At 43.5% G+C, this 22,975-nt stretch overlaps 1 protein-coding gene across 1 annotated transcript; it reads left to right on the top strand.

Annotated features, from left to right (window-relative positions):
- LOC143286322 (receptor-type guanylate cyclase gcy-13-like) lies at positions 1–21,537 on the top strand. The gene is made up of 8 exons (XM_076593862.1): positions 1–55; positions 2,663–2,881; positions 4,123–4,334; positions 5,621–5,728; positions 11,105–11,237; positions 16,150–16,289; positions 17,535–17,646; positions 21,362–21,537. The coding sequence occupies exons 1-8, from the start codon at positions 1–3 to the stop codon at positions 21,535–21,537; spliced, it is 1,155 nt and encodes a 384-aa protein (XP_076449977.1).
- The last annotated feature ends 1,438 nt before the right edge of the window (positions 21,538–22,975 follow it).

Raw genomic sequence — 22,975 nt, 5'->3', positions numbered from 1 at the left:
ATGGCATTTAATTTTAATAAAAAGTACCCGCGTGCCACACCCGATCAAACTCACCGTGAGTTTAAGGGAGTATGGTCGACAGGTCAGAATCAACAATTTACAATTCGATTATTAGACAACAGCCACGTTCCAGCCACATTCTTCCCTCAACCGTTTTTTTTTTTTTTTTTTTTTTTCAAAATTATTATTCTTTAAAATATATATTTAACTCTCCCCGTACGCACGCACGCATGCACACATACAGATAGACACAGAAAGGCACATACACTCAGACGCGCTCACCCCCCCCCCCCCCCCCCCCCCCCCCCCCCCCCCCCCCCCCCCCCCCACACACACACACTCTCACTCACACACACACAAACAGTGGAACGACACGACACAACACGACTACGACACACAACCCAGCCCAACCCAACCGATTGGTAATACAAAGCTACCACCATTACGACACACAACCCAACCCAACCCAAACCAACCAACCACCACTACGACATACAACCCAACACAACACAACCCAACCACCACTGCTACACATAACCCAACCCAGCCCAGCCCAACCCAACACAACACACGCAACCACCACTACGAAACCCAGCCCAACCCAACCAACCACCACTACACACAACCCAACCCAACCCAACCCAACAGAACCACCACCACTACACCCAACCCAACCCAACCCAACACAACACAACCACCACGACATACAACCCAACACAACACAAACACCACCACTACACACAACCCAACCCAGCCTAACCCAACAAGCCCAACCCAACACAACACAATCACCACTACGACCAACAACCCAACACAACACAACCACCACTACACACAGCCCAACCCAGCCTAACCTAACCCAACCCAAACCAACCCAACCACCACTACGACATACAACCCAACCCAACCCAACCAGCCACCACTACGACATACTACCCAACCAGCCACCACTACGACATACTACCCAACCAACCACCACTACGACATACAACACAATACAACCCAACCACCACTGCTATACACAACCTAACCAAGACTACGACACACAATCCAACCCAACCCAACACAGCACAACCACCACTACGAAACCCAACCCAACCCAACCAACCACCACTACACACAACCCAACCCAATCCAACCCAACAGAACCAATACCACGACCCATAACCCAACACAACCGCCATCATAGAAAACTGACTGACAGACTAATAACAATTTTGACCGACGAAAGACACCCACTACATGATGACATTAATAGCAGAAGGTCAGACATAAGTGGTAGGTTTAGAGCTCCACGCGCAAGAACATCTCGATACATTAATTCATTTATTCCTACAGCCATTCGCGCACACAATCAAAACATCCAATACACTAAGTGAACCCTCCCACCCCCCAAGCCCCCTCGCCACAGCAACACCTGAACTTCACCAGCAGACGAGTGTATGAGAGCAGACATTATGCGTGCATGTGGGACTGAGCGGGTGAGCAAGGGCAAGCATTTGTGTGTGTGTGTGATCGGAAGTGATTTTTAAATATTTTCTTATTTTACTTGGATTTCATGTACCTTAATGTTAATGTTCTAATTTTATTGGCGTGACATATGTTACGTGCATGCATACTTTGTTTGTGTGTGTGTGTGTGTGTGTGTGTGTGTGTGTGTGTGTGTGCATTTTACTTATATATACGATTTATTCCGTTGATGTTTTTATTTATGTATTGTTGTACAATACCTTATGGTCTAAACGTAGGTGTGCGTGTGTGTGTGTGTGTGTGTGTATGTGTGTGTGTGTGTGCATGTGTGCATGTGTGAGTGTGTGTGTGTGTGTGTGTGTGTGTGTGTGCGCGTGCGTGCGCACATGTCATTTTTAGTAATCTATACCCTTTTTTGTTGGATGTTTTCATTTGTTAATATTGTTGTGCAATACCCTATTGTCTTAACATGAGTATGTGTGTGTGTGTGTGTGGGGGGGGGGGGGTTGGGGGGTGGGGGGGGGGGGGTGTAGTATATCGTCAGCTATTGGGAATTCTTATTTGACTAGTTTTAATCTCTTATGTTGCGCATGATTTTATGCCAGTGTTTACCATGAGCCTGTGATTGCACAACTTAATTTCCATGTGGATTAATAAAGTGTTTTTGATTTGATTGATTTGATTTGATCACTACACACAACCCAACCCAGCCCAGCCCAACCCAACCCAACCCAACCCAACCCAACCACCACTACGACGCACAACCCAACCCAACACAACCACCACCACTACACACACCCCAACCCAGCCTAATTCAACCCAACCCAACCCAACCCAACCACCACTACGACACACAACCCAACCCAACCCAACCACCACTACTACACAGAGCCCAGCACAACACAACACAAACCAGCCAACACTACAGCACACAACCCAGCACAACCCAACACAGTGCTAAGAAAAGCAACCACCACTGCAACACACAACCCAACCCATCCCAACCCAACATTGTGCTAAGAAAAGCAACCACCACTGCGACACAAAAACTAACCCATCCCAACCACAACTACGACACACAACCCAACCCAACCCATCCCAATCCAACCCAGTGCTGATAAATCCAAAGCTAACTACCACTAACCACTATCGTCACACGCCCCCCAACCCACCCCATCCCACGCTTTGCCAGGCAATCTTCTGATCGCGGTGTGCGGACGCTTCAAGTGGAAACGGGTGGCCATGGTCTCCTCCAGCGGGCCCATGACCACGGCCGTGTCCGACTTCTTCAAGGAGCTTCTGCGGGAGGAGTCGGACTTCTACCTGGTGCGCCACTTCAGTAACGTCAGCAGGATCTCCTCGGACGCCGCCATCGTCCGTCGCTTGGCTCTCATCAGTGAGGAGGCTAGAAGTGAGTGGGGGTGTGGGGTGGTGGTTCTGGTGGGGTGTTGGTGTGTTTGCGTTTGTGTGGGGGGAGGGGGGGGAAGTGTGTGTGGGGGGGGTCGGGTGGGAAGGGGTGCGGCGGAGGGGAGGGGGGGGGGGCGAATGGGTTGGGTAGGTGGTGGGTGGGTGGGCGGTTGGTTGGCGCTTATCAGCGAGGAGGCTAGAAGTGAGTGTGGTGTGTGGTGTAGGGGTGTGTGGAGGCGTGGTGGGGGGTTGGGGGTGTTGGTGGGGTGGGTGGGGTTAGTGGGGGGTTGGTGGGTGCGGGTGCGTGGGTGGGTGTTGGGGTGGGAGGTGTGTGTGTGTGTGTGTGTGTGAGGGGGGGGGGGTGTGACGGTGGGGAGATGGAATGGGTAGATGGTGGGCGGCTGGGTGGGTGGGTTGTTGGTGCTCATCAGTGAAGAGGCTAGAAGTGAGTGTGTGGATGTGTGAGGGTGGAGTATGGTGGGTGGTGGGTATGTGTGGTTGTGGGGATGTTGAGGTGGGGGGTTGGTGTGTGTGTGTGTGTGTGTGTGTGTGTGTGTGTGTGTGTTTGGTATGCATGTGTGTGAGTAGTGGGTTGTGGTGTGTGTGGTGGGTTGTGGTATGTGTGTATGTGTGAGAGCGTGTGTGTTTGTGTGTGATGTGGGTTGTGGTGTGGTGTGGTGTGTGTGTGTTTGTATGTGTGTCTGTCTGTGTCTGTCTGTCTGTCTGTGTTTTTCAGTCTACTCGTTTCAATTGTGTGTGTGTGTGTGTGTGTGTGTGTGTGTGTGTATTTGTATGTGTGTCTGTGTGTCTGTCTGTGTCTGTATGTCTGTCTGTGTCTGTGTGTGTTCTTCAGTCTACTTGTTTCAATTGTGTGTGTGTGTGTGTGTGTGTGTGTGTGTGTGTGTGTGTGTGTCTGTTTCAGTATATTCATATTGCATATTTCTGATGTGTGTGTAGATAAGAAAACAATAACTATTTTATCTCATAACGAGAAATTGCATCAGGAGCGGCAAAACAAAAATTAGAAATTTACCGAACACACACATACACACACACACACACACACACACACACACACACACACACACACAACAGCCTGAAAGGCTCAAATTAAAGATTACCATCATTCATCGACATAAACATATGTCACACGCCTCTATTTCTTCACCACGACTTAACAATCTCTCTCTCTCCCCCCCACCCCCACCGTCCCCTACTCTACAAACCATTTCTCTTCTCTTCCAGTCGTATTTTTGGTCATACCGGAAACGGAAGTCCGCCGCTATCTGCTGCACGCGTTCGACATGGGCATGACGACAGGGGAGTACCAGTTCCTGTACGTGCAGCCCTACATCTCGGACGATGACGAAGTGGATAGGATACGATCCCAGCAGTTCTGGAAGCGTGACGACGGTCGAGACGATGATGCCAAGACCGCCTATCGCTCTTTGATCGTTGTGGGTGTCAGCTTGTGTGGTAAAGTGTCAACGCTCTAAACAATTAATTTAGATGGCCGGTCGTTGGGCAATGCACTTCTAAGGGACATTTACCTATGGCTACTAACCATTGCTTCTGGTATTTGGGCAGGGTTGTCAAGATAGGTGGGCAGGCGTAGTCGTGAGTGTAGGCGTCCTCGTAGTGGGCGGGTTTAGGCGTTCGTAGTCAGTTCGTGTTGTCCAATTCAAGATTGCTGCCGCTGCCAGGTAGTTGACCGGTGCTGGCGGGAAATCGTGGTTGCGCAATGGAATCTTCTGAGACCTTGTGCACAGAGAGATGTGTTGTCTTCAAAGGTGAAGTGCACACTACACAGGCTTGCTGATGCTGCAGGGTGACCAAAACACCAGTGAGTTGTTTGCAGCGCCCCTCTTCCGCCGGAGTAACCGCCCCTTGGTGTTGAACTTCCGGGTCGAAGGCATCTGCTAACCTCGTTTCACAACAGTGGAACTGTGTAGACCCCTATTAGGTTATCATATCAATATTTAAAGGTCCTTTAGCCTTATAAGGCCGCGGAGGCAGTGAACTGATACCCACTGTGTCTATGGCTCGTCATGTGAAGGCGGGGCATAATCCTATCCTTCCGCCATTTTTAACCTTCCCCGACTAAAGTAAGGTACGTATATAACCCATTCATGTACACCTGCGTGAAGTTAGAGAGAAAATCGGACACACAACACCATGCCGAAACGGGGCATCGAACCCTGATCACTGGTGATCGCTGGATCAGCACGATGCCTAAACCGGTTCGGGCCACAATGCCTCTTGACAAGAGATGGACAGATTTATCTCTGTTGCCTATGACTAATTTATCTGTACTGCATACGACTAATTCATCTACGCTGCCTAAGCTCAATCCTGACTATTAGGCAGATCTAAAGAATGACTCCCAAGTGTTGTTTGTGTTTTTCTCTTTCTTGTATTGTTAAGTATTGTTTTTGTATATGGATGTACATAATGATATATTCTGTCGGTCATTGTTTATTGGTTGTTGTTTTTTTTTGTAACGTCATTATCGCCTGTAACGCGTTTCATTAACACACACACACACACACAATTACTCCTACTACAACTACCAATACTACTACTACTACTACTATCAACAACAACAGCAACAACAATCACAACAACCATAGCACTAAAAGTTCGAAACGTCCAACCGAAGTTGAAGAATGAAGCGAACTGTCACTTCCCGAAGGTGAAGAAGAATGACGAGTCCCTTTTTGCCCTGCCTTGTCATCATGTGCAGTTGACGTACTCCTTCATCCTGCGGTGGAACATCAACAGCAAAGAAACGGCGGCCATCACCGATGACGTCTTCTCGGGCTACAGGAATGAGATGCCCCCCTATGCCGAGGTAAGGGGGAGAGGGCGGTGGGGGTAGGGGTGGGGGTGGTGAATGAGGACGGAGAGGAGGCGGGGGGAGGGGTTGGGGAAGGGGTACAACGAGCGTGTCACCGTATCCATCCTGTGCATAGTCCTAAAGGACGCCGCACACACCTAGTCCTAAAGGACGCCGCACACACACACATAGTCCTAAAGGACGCCACACACACATAGTCCTAAAGGACGCCGCACACACATAGTCATAAGGACGCCACACACACATGGTCAGTCATAAAGGACGCCGCACAGAGACATAGCCATAGTCCTAAAGGACGCCACACACACACAAATAGTCCTAATGGACGCCACACACACACAACAGACACAGTCCTAAAGGACGCCACAAACACAGAGACATAGTCCTACAGAAAGCCACAGAGAAATAATTTTAAATGGACACACACACACACACACACAGAGGCAGTCTTAAAGGACGCCAAACAGACACAGAGACCATCTTAAAGGACGCTACATACACTGACATTATCTTAAAGGACGACACACACACACACATACACACACACACACTAGTCTTAAAGGACGCCAAACACACATACAAATTCATATGTAATCACTTATATTGTAATATGTTCTCTTTTTTACACGAATATGATATGACATAATACAATATATTTTGATATAATACAATATAATATATAATATGATATGATATAATAAAATATGATATGATATAATATGGGTGTCAGGTCAGATAGATATATCTGCTACTTGTAACCTGGATCCCAGTACTACCTGTCACAGGGTCGAATTGCTGGCGACTAAACCAGCACCCCAACCAGTCCTCTCAGGATGATGGCGAGGAGGGTGGCTAGACAGCCTGGTGGAAATAAATGACCCATCAAACTTGACAAAGGGCGCCAGCTCAGGACAGCTACCTGCAGCCACCTAGCTAAGGGAGTAAACCCTGACAGAAAATCCGGTGTGGGGCCCCTAAGGTGGTTGGATGGCAAACTTTGTCACTTTCCGGTAGCTCCTGCAGCCGCACTGGCACCAAAACGTAACAGCCTTGCTGTTCCTTTGGATCTGTCAACGAGGTGGAGAGGGGGGACAAGCTGCATGGGCAACAGCCTGTCTTCCATATTACATTGCCCAGGGTTATATCCGTCCATCCATCCACCAACACCTCGCACCTACAACCTGGAGAGGACACTCCAGCTTCGCTACTAGCACTAGCGTCGGAACAACACGTGAAGCAACAGTTACCGGTTATAAGTCAGCTCTCATTTGCCGTAGAGCCGACGCCAGGGGTTGCTTTTGACGGTGGGAGGGACCCTCGCGTCTCACTGGACAGCTACCGGCCGCCCAAGCTGGGCATCCCCCAGCCAATTATGTGCTGTCCCGCCACGACCTGCTTTCTTCTATGGGTGTATGAAGATTAGGAGAAAATCCGACAAGCAGGTCGTTAATTTCCGCACCAGGCAAAAAGAAAACCTCAAGAAACGGATCAACAATGAAACTGGCCTGCTGGAATGTCCGGACAATGATGCCTGGGCTCTCCCAAGATCTGCAAGACATCAGTGACGCCGGAAAGACGGCTGTCATAAACAGCGAGCTGAAGAGACTAAATGTGGACATTGCCACTCTGCAGGAAACACGGCTGGCTGACTCAGGAACACTAAAGGTTACACCTTCTTCTGGAAAGGAAAGAGCTCTGATGCCCCAAGAGAGTATGGAGTAGGCTTTTCAGTCAGGAACAGCCTGCTGAACATGATCGAACCAGGCAGCAGCGGTTCAGAACGACTATTGACTCTCCGCCTCAACACCTCCGAAGGCAATGTCACTCTCGTCAGCGCACATGCTCCAACTCTGCCCGCCTCTCCAGACGCCATGTCTCAGCCAGACCTTGTAGAACAGTTTGCAGAGGCCTTTGAGAGAGAATTCGATGCATTGCAGCCCAGAGACTCTGCCACAGAAAGATGGGAAACGCTGAGAGACACCATGCACCGCATGGTTATGGCCACCTTTGGGAAGAAAACCGCGAAGTCCTACGACTAGTTTGAGGCCAAATCATCAGAGATGACTCCCAGTACTGAGGCCAAGCACGCTGCACTCACCAAGTACAAACCCAGTGAGAAGAACCTGCATATCCTCAGGGCTGCCAGGAGTAAGGTTCAGCTTAACGCCAGGCCATGTGCAAATGAGTACTGGACAGAGCTCAGCGGAGAGATACAGAATGCTGCTGTAAGAGGCAACATCCGAGGGATATATGGTGGCATCAAGAAGGCACTGGGACCAACATAGAGCAAGACTGCCACCCTCAAATCCTCCACTGGGGAAGTAATCAACGATCCTAGCCAGCAGATGGAGAGATGGGCGGAACAGTACTCCGACCTCTACTCCACAGAAAACATGGTGTCCAACTCAGCCCTCTATGCCATCAAGTGCATGCCGGTCATGGAAGAACTTGACGCAGAGCCAACTGAGGACGAACTCAGCAAGGCCATTAACAGCCTGACATCAGGCAAGGCACCTGGCAGCGACGGAATTCCTCCAGACCTCATTAAACACTGCAAGACCACTCTTCTGCATCCTCTGCACACAGTCCTCTGTCAGTGCTGGAATGAGGGAGCTGTACTGCAGGACATGAGGGACGCCAAGATCATCACCCTGTACAAAAACAAGGGTGAAAGGAGTGACTGCAACAACTACAGAGGCATCTCACTTCTCAGCATTGTAGGCAAAGTCTACGCTCGGATCATCCTAATTCGCCTGCAGAAACTGGCCGAACGCGTTTACCCAGAATCACAGTGCGGTTTCCGAGCAGAGAGATCCACTGTAGACATGATCTTCTCCCTTTGCCAAATCTAGGAGAAGTGCAGAGAGCAGAGGATGCCTGTATGCCACATTCATTGACCTCACCAAGGCCTTTGACCTAGTCAGCAGAGACGGCCTTCTCAGGGCTTTCCGAAAGATTGGCTGTCCCCCTAAACTGCACAGCTTGAAAGTAGAGGTTATTAATATTGTATGGCAACCTGATGGATTCAGTATCTTTTCTTTAATAATATTCTCGGGGAATAATGTCCGTTTATGTTTTAAAAACTTTTCCTTCCATCAGTTATGAAATCGACCCCATGCTGATTTTTCTAACAATGTGTATGCCTCTTTTACCGAAAGACGGGCATGTATTTTTTGTCGATTTTTCTGAATCTTGTGCTCCTCTATTAGCTGCTTTATCAGCAGTTTCATTGTCAAGAATGCCCACATGAGACGGCGCCCAACAAAAACTGACCTCAGTCCCTTTAATCCTCAATGCACCAAATGATTTATTTCAATAACTATGTCAGGTCTTGTTTCAAGGCTAAATAATTCTAGAGAATAAGTGCTGATTCTGAATCAACAAAGAAAGCTATTTTCTTGAAAACTACTTGATGGCTCACTAAATAGTTCAGAGCTTGTATAATAGCAATTGGCTCAGCCATGAAGATGGAAAGATGTTTTCCAATAAAGTAAGATTTTTCAACTTTAAAGGCAGGAATATGGAAAGCCGCACCAGCATTTTTGTCATCAAGAACAGATCCATCTGTAAATATATGGAGATTATTCTGATATTTTTTCTGCTATATGAATTCTGGCAGTAATTGTAGTGATATTGATGTTTTCTTCCTTTTTTGTTTCAGAATAACTGATATCAAAATTTGCTTTTGACATTTCCCAAAAAGGAAAAGGAGTATGATGTGGTTTTGCAGCTAACTCTTTTATGTTAACATCAGATTCTTTTAACAAATTTGAAACGTAAGTTGCAGCTGTCTCTTGTGATGAAATGGCTTTAGCTCTTTTAGGAAAATTAATGTCAGATCTTACTGTCAGTTCATCAGCAATTAATTTTTTTTGTTTTTGTTTTTTGTTGTTTTTTTGTTTGTCATCGAAGTGTACCTCACAGCGAATTTTGCTGTTGCTAAATCACGATGTTCATTTAAGGGAAGAATTCCGGCTGTTTTATGTTTCCTGGTTGGATGCATGAGAGGGCACCCCAAGGGCAATTTTGATAGCCTTACAGTCTACACTTTGAATCTTTTGTGATAGATATTTTAGGTGCACTGAAAAATATTTATTGTGCATAGGCTATCTTAGATCTTACAAGGGCCATGGAAAGAATCAATGTTTTTGTATCCATTCCCTAGGGTAAACAGCTTATAATTTTCATAAAATTGATACTTTTCCTTGCCTTTGTTAAGATGTAATCAAAGTGAATGTGCCATGTCAGCTTTGAAGTATGATAAACACCTAAAAACTGTTTATAATCAATGACGTCAAAAAAATAATTTAAAAATAGGTATGCTAGATAGGTTACCACCTGAATTAAACAACATCATACGTGTTTTTTCAGTCGACAAATCTAGACCATTTTCAAACAAAAAGTTACCAAGGCTATCAAGATCAGATTGATACAAACGACGTATGTAATTCTGTGCTCTTTGTGCGGTTGACTTTTTTAGACTGACACCCATCCACATACATGTATCATCAGCATACTATTCTAAAACAACACGATTTGATAATGCCTTTCGGAGATCCTGAATAAGAATAGTAAAGAGAATAGGGGCTATAACTAAGCCCTGTGGAATTCCCATGTCAAGTTTATGTGGCAAAGAATAATGTGTTCCCACCCTTGCTTGAATAATTCTGTGAGATAAAAAGCTTTTTATATACCCACAGAGGTTACCAGATATTCCAACTGATTTCAGTTTGAAAACAGACGTTTGATCTTCCTTTTCTAAAGCCAGCCTGGTTCACTGGAATGATATTGTATTTTTCCCAGTAAGTTATTATTCTCAACAGGATTATTTTTTCTATTAATTTACTGACATGCAAAGTCAAAGCAATAGGCCTATAGCTATTTTTATTACGTTTAGGTTTTCCTGCTTTTAAAACTGGTACAACTGTTGATGTTTTCCATATCTGTGGTGCAGTTCCAGATATCCAACATTTCAGATATATTTTGTGAAGGAAAACATATTTTTTTGAATGTGTTTTAGCATCTCATTAGATAGTGCATCGATGCCAACTGACCTTTTTTTTTTTATTGCTAAGGGAAGCCATAGCGGTTTGTAGCTCCTCATATGTAATAGGAGAATTAAACCACAAGTCATTTTGCGGAATGGGATCACTGTATAAAGCACTATTTTCTTCTCTGTGTGTGTGTGTTTTATGCGCAGGTGATAAACCTTCGTATCTGCTATTTTTCGCAAACATGTCAACAAAGATTTCTGCCTTTTCCTGATCTGATAGAAACTTGTTTTGCGAGTCATTTGATATTGATCATTTGATGGTGTGTGTGTGTGTGTGTGTGTGTGTGTGTGTGTGTGTGTGTGTGTGTGTGTTGCAGCCTGACCGTTATTCCCGTTTCCTGCACGACGCTTTCTACCTGTACTCCCTGGCCTACAACCGTTCCCACACCTCCAACCTCACCAGCTCTGGAGAGGACATCTTTCGCATGGTCTCCAACATCAGATTTACCGGTAAGACCAACATTAACAACGGCGGCTGAAGAACAAGCCGCGTCCTTTCATCACTCGTATTGCCCAACCTCCAGGCACTCAGGCCCAACTCAGATTGTTTTTTATGTTGTTTCATGAGTGTGTGTGATGGAGTGTAAGAGTTGTTGCGTTTAGGATATGTACCAGTCTGTTTTATCAACTGTCCATTTATGGAACCAATGAATGTGTCTTTATTACTTTCACAATTTTCTTAATCTATATTTTACTGTGTCGTGTTTTTTTCAATTATTTCAAGTAATTGGTTTGTAAAGCTCTTGATAGTGTAACAAAGTAATGACAACAACAGCATTATTCTTATCATCATTATTATTATCATCATTGTAGCCGTGTACCCGAGTGGTCTGTTATAAATGGGGACGGTACAAAAACATTACTGATTTACTGTATTAAAGGATAGAAAAGATGCACGCACCGGCCCAGGGACATATAGATGGCCACAAAAGTTTTTTTGTATTCTTTTATGTACAGTATTAAATAAAGAAGAGAAGAAGAAGAAAATAAAGAAGATAAGAGAAAGCTGCGCCTGAATAGACATAAACAAGAACATGTCAGGAACGCAAGTGGATAGAAAGCACATGTATACATATTACATGGAAAGACTACCACTCAGTTTGGCATAAGCAGCAACATAACATCAGATAATGCGTATGTGTGAAGACCAAACACTGACATCAAATGACATTTCTAATACATTTAAATAGTATGGATAAAGTGGTTAAAGCTAAGCTGATTTAGTGAAAGTAAACTGACAGTATGGATTGAAGTAAAGATCATACTGTGTCAAAGTGACTCAAATGAAGACTCAGTTATTATGTAGCGCTGTACTGGAGTAAGCCGTATAGGAGAGAGCATAATTGCTAAATTACAATTAACAGACTGTGATACATATCAGACGGCCTTAACCAATAACTGATATTAATCCAGCACTATCTTGTAATCATCACAACAGAATACTACACATATCTTAGTCTTGAATAAGCACACTCTAGCAGTACAACTGATATCAGCATGTGAAATAATACATGAATAATAAACAAGACAATAGAATAAGTGGCTTTTGATATTCAACACGAGCAAACTGAGAAACCTAATAGTAAGTCAGTGAATACAATGATTTCAAAACTATCATGGCTTAACCATTAAGTGGTGAATTAACTTACACAAGTAATCCGTTGCATCAAAGCCAAATATCAACATATCCAAGCTTGTGCTCAACATATAAATCTCCTCCGCCGAAGTGGGATAAGTAACCTAACCTTCATCAGTGACAGCAAATGAGAAAGAACGTGTCATTCACTAGAACATTCTATCAGCGTCCAGAGACGTCACTGACTGTGACGTTGAACAGGATGAAATGGCATACCACTGCAAGCATGTGACGACATGGCGATTTTCTATATCAATCATAGCCTAGTTGTGACGTACATATCAAAGCAATAACTGAACCAAGTAAACTGAGACAATATCAACATACTCATATCAACACAAGTACTGTGTTGAAGAATACAATTTACAAACCATCAGCACATTTTACACACAGTCAAACACATCATGATAATACACATAAGTTCGAAGGCAATCATCGGTCAAACAGCGCGATAAACATTCTAGCACAATGGGTACTTTCAGTGATACGCAGCGAGACATTGTCCATTGGGGCCGCGACACACTGTGGGTGACACACAGTCAGTGGTCAGCTAGCTGGCTATCGCCGCAAAATGGCTCATGTGAAAGTGACCAGTGATCACCCACTCCGTCTATACAGGTTACGCAAACTACAATGACACCAGCAACAAAAGGACTTGAATTGGGCTAAATTTGACAAGAACTGTGTTTGTTAAAATGTTTTTAATGATAGATTTCTAAATGATTCCTGAACCGATTTACGTAGGATAGGTCGCAAAAGAAAGAGCTCAACGCCTACTTTCTAATGGGTATAAAATGAAGTGTTGACTATTTAAGATGAATTTATAATCTTGATTTAAGTCACCTGAAAAGGGTTGGTTTTAGCGAGCTTGTTGCTGAAAATTACAAACTGCGTTAAATCAGTTTAGCATAGGCAAACACAAATAGTATTGATTTAAAGGTGGAATTGCGACGATTCTGCCAGCATATAACACTTGTAGTTTACTAATCCAACAAAAGAGATATCTAATTGAATATGGTGTGTCACACAGTTTTCAACTCAGTCAAAGCCGTCAAGGAACGCCAGGTGTGGAGTGATTGTCGTTAAGTGTTGACAATGAAAATCGGCTTTGTGTCTACTACATACCTGATCTATTCTTATCCAAACACTATAATGGTGTGGTTTTAGTTTCCAACAGCAGTCACATATAGAATAAACTGTAGCATTATGTGTGAGAAAGACAAAATGACATAAGCTTTGCGTCAGTTGAAATCTTTAGACTGACGAACAATTAAACTGAAATCAAGTATGCTTCTAACCGATTAAGGTGTGTGTATAAGCACAACAAATATAATATTGCTGCAAATGATACAGAGACTTGATTTAATAGATGTTTCGGAGCAGTTGTTTAAAAGGGGCTTTGCAATTACAATTCGAATGGCGCCGCATTCTGCACGAGTTGTTGAAGACTGGCGTGTTAGCTGCGAAAAAGGCGTCTGCCATGCAGCTTGTAGGTGAAGCAGTATCTGAAGCCAGCTGAGCGCTTGGCTACATTATTATTATTTTTAATTATCGTTTAGGACTCAACAGAGACGTGCACATGTATGCTGAGAGAGATCATCATTGTCTCTGTGCGTGACTTTGTGTATGCTTAGGGAGACTCTCAATGTCTGAGTGTCTGGCATCCCATATGACACAACGGAAACGTGCACACTATGCTCAGAGAGATGATCAATGTTTGTGTGTGTGTATGTGGCGTCCTTTAGGACTGACCAGGGACATGCACATGTAAGCAGAGAAAGATGATCAATATCATTGTGTGTGGCGTCCTTTAGGACTGACCAGGGACGTGTGCATGTATGCTGAGAAAGATGATCAATATCACTGTGTGTAGCGTCCTTTAGGACTGACCAGGGACGTGCGCATGTATGCTGAGAAAGATGATCAATACCACTGTATGTGGCGTCCTTTAGGATGGACCAAGGACGTGCACATGTATGCTGAGAAAGATGATCAATATCACTGTGTGTTCAACGTCTTTTAGCACTGAGCAAAAAGCGAGCGTATATATGCTGAAAGAGACTTTCATTGTCTGAGTGCCTGGCGACCTTTCGGACTCACCAGCGACGTGCACGTGTATGCTGCGAGAGACAATCAATGTCAGTATTTGTGGCGTCCTTTGAATTAAGAAAGTTTCAGTTTCAGTTTCAAGGAGGTGTCAAAGCGTACGAACTGATCCCAGATTCGCTACACCATATCTTCATTGGAAAAAAAAAGAAAAGAAAAAAGAGGAAGGTGCAAATGTCTGACCTTCGCGGAAACCGAAAGTGCTGGTTAGATCTTGAGAAAAATTATCATTAACTGCATATGTGGCGTCATTTAGGACTAGCTCTCTGCGTGTGGCGTCCTTTAAAACTATGTATGTGTGTGGTGTCCTTCAGAACTATGTCTCTGTGTGTTGCGTCCTTAAGGACTATATCTTTGTGCACGGCGTCCTTTAGGACTATATGTCTCTCTATGTGACGTCCTATAGTCCTAGATTTTTCGCGTCCTTTTGGACTATGTCCGTGTGTGTGGCGTTCTTTAGAACTATGTGTGTGTGGCGTCCTTTAGATTATGTGTGTGTGTGGCTTCCTTTAGGACGGTGTCTGTATGTGTGGTGTCCTTTAGGACGATGTGTGCGTGGCCTACAACAGGACTGTGTATCTGCGTGTGTGATGTCCTTTATATCATGTATGTGTGCGTGGCGTCGTTTAGGACTGTGTCTGTGTGTGTGGCGTTCTTAAGGACTATGTCCGTGTGTGTGTGTGGCATTCTTTAGGACTATGTCTCTGTGTGCGGCGTCCTTAAGGACTATTTCCGTGTGTGTGTGTGTGTGTGTGTGTGTGTGTGTGTGTGTGTGATTCTTTAGGACTATGTCTGTGTGCGAGGCGTGATTCTATGTCTGTGTGTATGACTTATTTCGGATTATGTCCGTGTGTGTGTGTGTGTGTGTGTGATTCTTTAGGACTATGTCTGTGTGAGAGGCGTGATTCTGGACTATGTCTGTGTGTATGGCATTCTTTCGGATTATGTCCGCGCGCGCGCGTTTGTGTGTGTGTAGCATTCATTAGGACTCTGTGTGTGAGGCGTGCTTTTGGACTATGTGTGTATGTGCTGCATCCTTAAGGACTATTCATGTGTTTGTGTATCTGTGTGTGTTTGTGCGTATGGCGTCCTTTAGGACAATGTCTGTATGTGTCACGTCCTTTAGAAGCACGTGCCTCCTTTGCGTCCTTTAGGACTAATTCCATGTGAGCGGCGTTCTTTAGGACTGTATCTCTGTGTGTCCGGCGTCCTTTAGTACTAATTCTCTGTGTATGTGCGGCATCCTTTAGGGACTAATTCTCCGTGTGTGCGGGGTGTCCTTTAGAACTAATTCTTTGTATGTGCGGCGTCCTTTAGGACTCTCTCTCTGTGCGTGTGTGTGTGTGTTGTGTGTGTGTGTGTGTGTAGTCATTTAAACCACGTCTGTGTGTGTGGTTTCCTTTGTGACTATGTCTGTATGTATTTGTGGCGCCGTTTAGTACTGTGTTTCTGTGTGTGTGTGTGTGTGTGTGTGTGTGTGTGTCTTTTAGGACTGTTTCTCTGTGTGTGTGTGTGTGTGTGTGTAGTGTCCTTTAGGACTGTTTCTGTGTGTGTGGCGTCCTTTAGGTAGGCATAATTCTCAGTGTGTGTGTGTGTGTGTGTGTGCGGGGCATGCTTTAGGACTGACGGGCGACGTGCACATGAACAACAACGCGGACCGCCTGCCGTCCTTCCTGCTGTGGGACATGGGCCCCGATATGAGCTTCCGCATCGTCATCAGGGTCAAGTACGACGTCCTGCCCAACGGCACTGTCTTCATCGTGAGTGTGTGTGTGTGGGAGGGGTTGGGGGCGGAAATTTGTTGGGGGTGGGGTGTGTGTGTGTGTGGGGGGGGGGGGGGAGAGGGGGGGATGGGGGGGTGGATTGTGGGTGGTCGTGTGTGTTGGGTGGTGGTGGTTGTGTTGTGTTGTGTTGTTTGTGTGTGTGTTTGGGTTGTGTTTTGTCTTGTATTGCATTGCATTGTATAACATTGTATTGCATCGCCTTGTCTTGTCTTGTTTTTCGTTGTATTGTATTGCATTCCGTTGCGTAGCATTGCATTTTCTTGTGTTGTCTTTTAGTGTGTGTGTGTGTGTGTGTGTGCGTGCATATATATATATATATATATATATATATATGTGTGTGTGTGTGTGTGTGTGTGTGTGTGTGTGTGTGTGTGTGTGTGTGTGTGTTTCACAACAAATTTTTCTGTATGGAATTCTTGCCGCTCTCCCCCAGGGAGATCTCGCCGCTATAGTGCAGCGCCGCCCTTTTCTTTTAGTTTTCTTTTATTCTGGCTGTGAACACCACCAGTTTTCCTTTTCAAAAAGGAAATTTTCTACAGGGTTTTGCCAGGGACAACACTTTTGTTTCTGTACGCTCTTTCTGCGTGCGTTTGGTGCGTGCGACACACGGGACCTCGGTTTATCGCTTCATCTAAATTACTAGCGTCCAGACCACTCAGGCTCTGGCTGGTGAAAATACTGGTGAGTGTGGGATTTGATTCGATCCTGTGTGCTCAGATTCTCTCGCTTCCTGGGCATACGAGTTATCTCTTGACCACCTATCTCTCCACTAATCAAATGCGTGAAGATGTAAATCAGACCTCTACTCCACAGACACAGACACGCACGCACGCACGCGAGCGCACGCGCACGCACGCACGCACGCACACACACATACATATATATTTTTTAAGCATGTATTGTAGTGTAATATATATCTCTCTCTATATATCTATATCAATCTCTCTTTCTCTCTCTCTCTCTGTATATATATATATATATATATATATATATATATATATATATATATATATATATATATATATATACACACACACACACATTTATGTATGTATATCTATATCTATAATTTTAAGCATGTAGTGTAGCGTAGTGCAGTGTAGTATATATCCATTAGTCTGCACGCGGCTATTTGACGGCTTTATTTAAAAACAACTGAAACTGAAACTGAATCTGAGACTGAGACTGGAAGCCAGACAGAACTGAAACTGCTGCTTCCAGAATTTCACCACCAGCAACAACATCTTCTGGGGGAACGGGCAGTCCTGGTTCGACGGGTACGTGCCAGCCGACGTGCCTGCGTGTGGCTTCAACAACGAAAAGTGTCCTCCAGGTGTGTGTGTGTGTGTGTGGAGGGGGTTGGGGAGGGGTGGTGGTGGTGGTGGGTGGATGGGGGTTGGGGGGGGAATGTGGGAGTAGGGAGTGGGGGGGGATGATATGTGTGTGTGTGTGTGTGTGTGTGTGTGTGTGTGTGTGTGTGTGTGTTCGTTCTTTAGTCTTTTGACTATCAGTGATATTAGACGATTAAAAAAAAAAGAAGAAGAAAAAAAGGGGGATGGGGGGGGGGGGGGAGGAGAGGGGAGAGGAAAACAGAAAAGGTAAAAAAAACTACCAAAAAATGCATAACTAACATGCGATTACATTTAACAGTAACAATTCAATAATAATAATAATAATAATCAGAAACCATTAACACAATTCTGAAGTACATTAAAGGAATGTAGAAATAGGGCTCTGAACTAATGCCTGTGAAAGGTCGACCCTTATAAGAACCTTGGCAGAAATAACTTTCCAAAAACCATCTGCAGAATAGTTATTCTCTTTGAAATACTTGGGCAAGAAGGTACGTAACTGCTGACAGTGAAACAAAAAAAGATGCAAGCTGAACTGCTTATCACAGATGCATGTAACATTTTTACTATACTTTGTCTTCAGCGCATAAAGTTTTATACGGAAGAAAGTAGAGGTTATTAATCTTGTATAGCAAACTTATGGATTCAGTATCTTTTCTTTAATAATAATAATGGATACTTATATTGCACACTATCCAGAAATCTGTTCTAGGTGCTTTACAAAAACGCTTTTGTTAACATAAAACATTACACCAATGTTACACACACACACACACACATACACTGCATACATACATTTTAACATACATGTGTATCTAACAGCTACCCTAACACTTACGCACACATAGGCAGGCACGAACGTACATAAACACACGCACACACAATACACATTTATATACATGCATGTAGTTATGTACACATACATATGTATACACACAAAGTCAAGTACAGCTAACGCAAAGGAAATGGACCTGCCACAATTGAACTTATTGCTGAGGGAAAAGGTGAGTTTTGAGACGAGATTTAAAAGATGCGAGGGAATCGGAATGACGGAGGTTATCAGGGAGCTTGTTCCACGTCTTTGGCGATTGAAAAGAAAACGATCTGTGTCCATAGGTCTTACTTTTGACGTGAGGTATCCTGAGAAGTCGAGTATCAGAGTAAGAACGGAGCTGGCGAGACGGGGTATAGATAAGGAGGAGTTCAGAAAGATACTTGGGGCCAGATCTGTTGACTGCAGAAAAGGTCAGAGTGGATATAGTCTATTCGATCAGAAACAGGCAACCAGTGGAGAGACTGAAAGAGAGGAGAAACATGGTCAAATTTAGAAGCTCTGCAAATGAGTGGCAGCGTTATTCTGAATTCGTTGGAGTCTGTCTAACAGATATTTGGGAAGGCCGGCCAAAAGAGAGTTGCAGTAATCCAATCTTGAGAGAACCAGAGAGCATACAAGTGTCTTGGTTGCATTGGTTGAGAGATAGTGGCGGACAGAGCTGATTCTACGCAGTTGCAAATAGGCGACTTTTCAGATATTCGAAATGTGCTGTTGGAAGGAAAGAGACTGGTCTAGGATTACACCAAGACTGCGAACAGAAGGAGAAAGTGAAACAGGTGTGCTACTGATCAGAACAGAGTCAGGAAAGGAAGGAATTTGACGAAACTTCTTTCGACAGGTTATCATAAATTCATTCTTATCATCACTTAGTTGCAACTTGTTGAGAGTCATCCAGTCCTTCAGGCCAGCAATAATATTCTTGGGGAATAATGTGCCTTTATATTTTAAAAACTTTTCTTTGCATCGGTTATGAAATCGACTCCATGCTGATTTTTCTAACAAAGTGTATGCCTCTTTTACGGAAAGACGGGCATGTATTTTTTGTCGATTTTTCTGAATCTTGTGCTATTCTTTTAGCGCTTTTTCAACAGTTTCATTGCCATGATTGCCCACATGAGAAGGCACCCAATAAAAACTTACCTCAGTCTCTTTAATCCTCAAACAATGTACCAAATGATTTGCCTCAATAACTAAGTCAGGTCTTGTTTCAAGGCTAAATAATTCTAGAGCATAAAGTACTGATTTGGAATCAACAAAGGACGCTACTTTCGAGAAAACTATTTGATGACTCACTAAGTAGTTCAGAGCTTGTATAATAGCAATAAGCTCAGCCGTGAAGATGAAAAGATGTTTTCCGATCAAGTAAGATTTTTCAACTTTAAAGGCAGGAATATAGAAAGCCGCACCACCATTTTTGTCATCAAGAACAGAACCATTTGTAAATATATGGAGATGATTCTGATATTTTTCTGCTATATGAATTCTGGCAGTACTTGTGATATTGATGTTTTCTTCCTTTTTTGTTTCAGAATAACTGATATAAAAATCTGCTTTCATCATTTCCCAAAAAGGAACAGGAGTATAATGTAGTTTTGCAGTTAACTCTTTCATGTTGACATCAGATTCTTTTAACAAATTTGAAACATAAGTTGCAACTGTTTGTTGTGATGAAATGACTTTAGCTCTTTTAGGAAAATCAATGTCAGATCTTACTGTCAGTTCATCAGCAATGATTTTTTTTTTTTTTTGGTCATTGAAGTGTATCTCACAGCGAATTTTGTTGTTGCTAACTCACGATGTTCATTTAAGGGAAGAATTCCGGCTGTTTTGTGTGTTTCCTGGTTGGATGCATGAGAGGACACTCTGAGGGCAATTTTGATAGCCTTACAGTCTACATTTTGAATCTTTTGTCATAGATATTTAGATGCACTGAAAAAATATTTCTTGTGCAAAGGCTGTCTTGGATCTTACTTGGGCCATGGAAAGATGAATCAATGTTTTTGTATCCATTCCCCAGGGTAAACAGTTTTTATAGCCTTACAGTCTACACTTTGAATCTTTTGTAATAGATATTTTCGTACACGGGCACTGGGTGGAGAGCTGGAAGAAATAACGATCAGTGATGCACTCGCGCAAACAGTTTCAAAGTCAACCACCCAAACAGACACAAAAATTACCCAACAGACATACGCAGACGCATTAAAGCACGCATCAAAACACAAAGTATTCCACCGAAGCCACACAGACTCCCAACAAAGAAAAACGAAACACCGATCACAAAAACAAAACAGAACAAGAAGCAGACACATGACGTCAAAAACAACAAACATGACGATCTCGAGACAAATTACGCAACACCTTCTTCCTAAATTCAATCTGGCAAAGAATCAGACCTTCCAGCAGCTGTAACCATTCATGATTCCGTCTTAAATGGCATACAACCGAAACGGGATAAAAGCTCTCGGTGTCAAGGCTTTCACCACCGATGAGTTGGAGCAAAAATTAGATTCCGCCACATCAAAAGAAAACCAGTCACCCGATGCGTTCCTGATCCACTGACTAATAAAATTTATGATATCAAACCAAAATACGCAAACGCAGCAAGCAATTCCCTCATCACATCAACAAAGAACATTTCTCGAACCTTTCCAAACGCCAAAATAGTAGTCAGCAAAATAGCTCCCACCAAAGATTAAAAAACACACTAGAAAACAAAAGAAATCTCTTCAATGCCATCTTATCTATCGACTTGCAAGACAAAAATAAAATATCAGTTGTATCAAATGATAACTTGGAAACCAGTTATAACTACATGAAAGACTCGGTCCACCCCAACCAGAGAGGAACCAGTGTTCTTGCAGGTAACATCAGCAGACACCTGCGGGACCTCTTCTGGGAGCTCCCACGACGACAGGCAAGGCCAAGGCGCAACGTGATGACCTCGAGACCCCAGCATCCCTCCCGCCACAGCCACCTGCGCTTCGCTGAGCATTATAACCCCTGGTGGAACCGCTACGAAACACTGTATAATTACTAATGAAAATTACACCCTGCTTATTATAGTTCGTCAAATATGTAGGCCCCTGATCACATGAACTCTACAGCACCGATCCCTGTTGGTGAACGACCAGTCAATTCGTGTCGATCCATTTCACATTTGAGGACGTGAACCTGTACGAAATTTCACTAACTTTATTATTTTTGTTTCCCTGTTTAATCACATTTACTATTTCTCTCCCACCCATCATCCATTAACAAACATACTTAAATCTTAGTGTCAGACTTTAAAATCATGTTGTTGTTTTTTTCCTCGCTGATCGTTCATCTAGTAGAAAAGCAATAGTTTATAAACTACGGTCTTTAATTTATTCATATAGTATAAATAACATTATAATCCTGTTTGATAGGAAAGATCGTAAGTAATGAAAAAGCAAACGCGATTACAAATTTGGCTACTCCAGTGGAACTGCAGATCTATTCTATATAACCTGGCCTGTCTGAAACATTTTCTAGCATCAAGTAAGTGTGACGTTTTAATTTTGCAGTCACTTAATATCAGTGCATGTAAGCTTCCCAAACTTGCAAATTATTATTTTCCACCAGTATATGAAACTGGGAACGAGGGCAAGAAGATAAGTACTGCTATTTATATACTTAGGGAATTACAGTATAATCCACGTGAGTCTCCTGTTTCAAAATCTATTGCAAGCTTTGACACACACTCTTGTGCAGCTAAAGTAAAATTTAGGAACAAGCTTGTTCTTTGCGTACTTTCCGTTTATCTTCCGAAAGGTCCAAACGATCGAAATACTGAGTGGCTTTGAACATTACAAGAATAAACAGCCTGGTAAATGGTTAATAGCGAGTGATTTTAATGCCCACGCTCCATTCTGGGAAAAGGACTGTAAAACTGTGACTAGCAATCAGCTAGTAGAAAATATCAGACTGTCCCTTTTATCTTAAGAATGATGGTAGTGTTACTAGATTTCCTGACGTCTCTAAACACAGATCAACAACAACAATTGACCTGACACTAATATCCCCAGAGCTAGTCCCATCATGTACCTGGGAAACACATAAAGACACATTGGGAAGCGACCATGTGCCTATCATCATTACAATAGCTGATGGTAATAACCAGCCTGATAATAACGTCGACATAATTTCAAAATATAACTATAAAAATGCAAACTGGGATTTATTTCAAAACATTCTTACCTCTCACGATTTTGAAAAACTTGAGAATGAGAGTGGAGATGTAATGTATTCAAATTTAACAGAAGCTGTGTCATCAGCAGCTGATATGTCGATCCCAAAGTAAATGCTGTGAAGTCAGGTGACCGTTCAGACAATTTGGTGGAATGATGCATGTGAAAAGGCAGTTAATTACAAGAAAGAAACATTTAAGAACTACTCGCGGACGGTGAGCCCCCCCAAAAAACACAAAGAAATATAGAAAGCAAACACTCAGGGTA

This window comes from Babylonia areolata, chromosome 10 (genome assembly GCF_041734735.1).
Source record: "Babylonia areolata isolate BAREFJ2019XMU chromosome 10, ASM4173473v1, whole genome shotgun sequence".
In the NCBI taxonomy this organism is placed as follows: domain Eukaryota; kingdom Metazoa; phylum Mollusca; class Gastropoda; order Neogastropoda; family Buccinidae; genus Babylonia; species Babylonia areolata.
Note: the sequence above shows the minus strand (reverse complement) of the source record. Positions and strands in the feature narration are given on the sequence as shown.

What these genes read in the sequence shown, in the direction of transcription:
- LOC143286322 (XM_076593862.1), top strand. Translation starts at nt 1, where the DNA reads ATGGCATTTAATTTTAATAAAAAGTACCCGCGTGCCACACCCGATCAA. An exon ending in CACACCCGATCAAACTCACC is followed by an intron (nt 56 to 2,662) that starts GTGAGTTTAAGG and finishes ACGCTTTGCCAG; the next exon opens with GCAATCTTCTGATCGCGGTG. An exon ending in CTCCAACATCAGATTTACCG is followed by an intron (nt 11,238 to 16,149) that starts GTAAGACCAACA and finishes GGCATGCTTTAG; the next exon opens with GACTGACGGGCGACGTGCAC.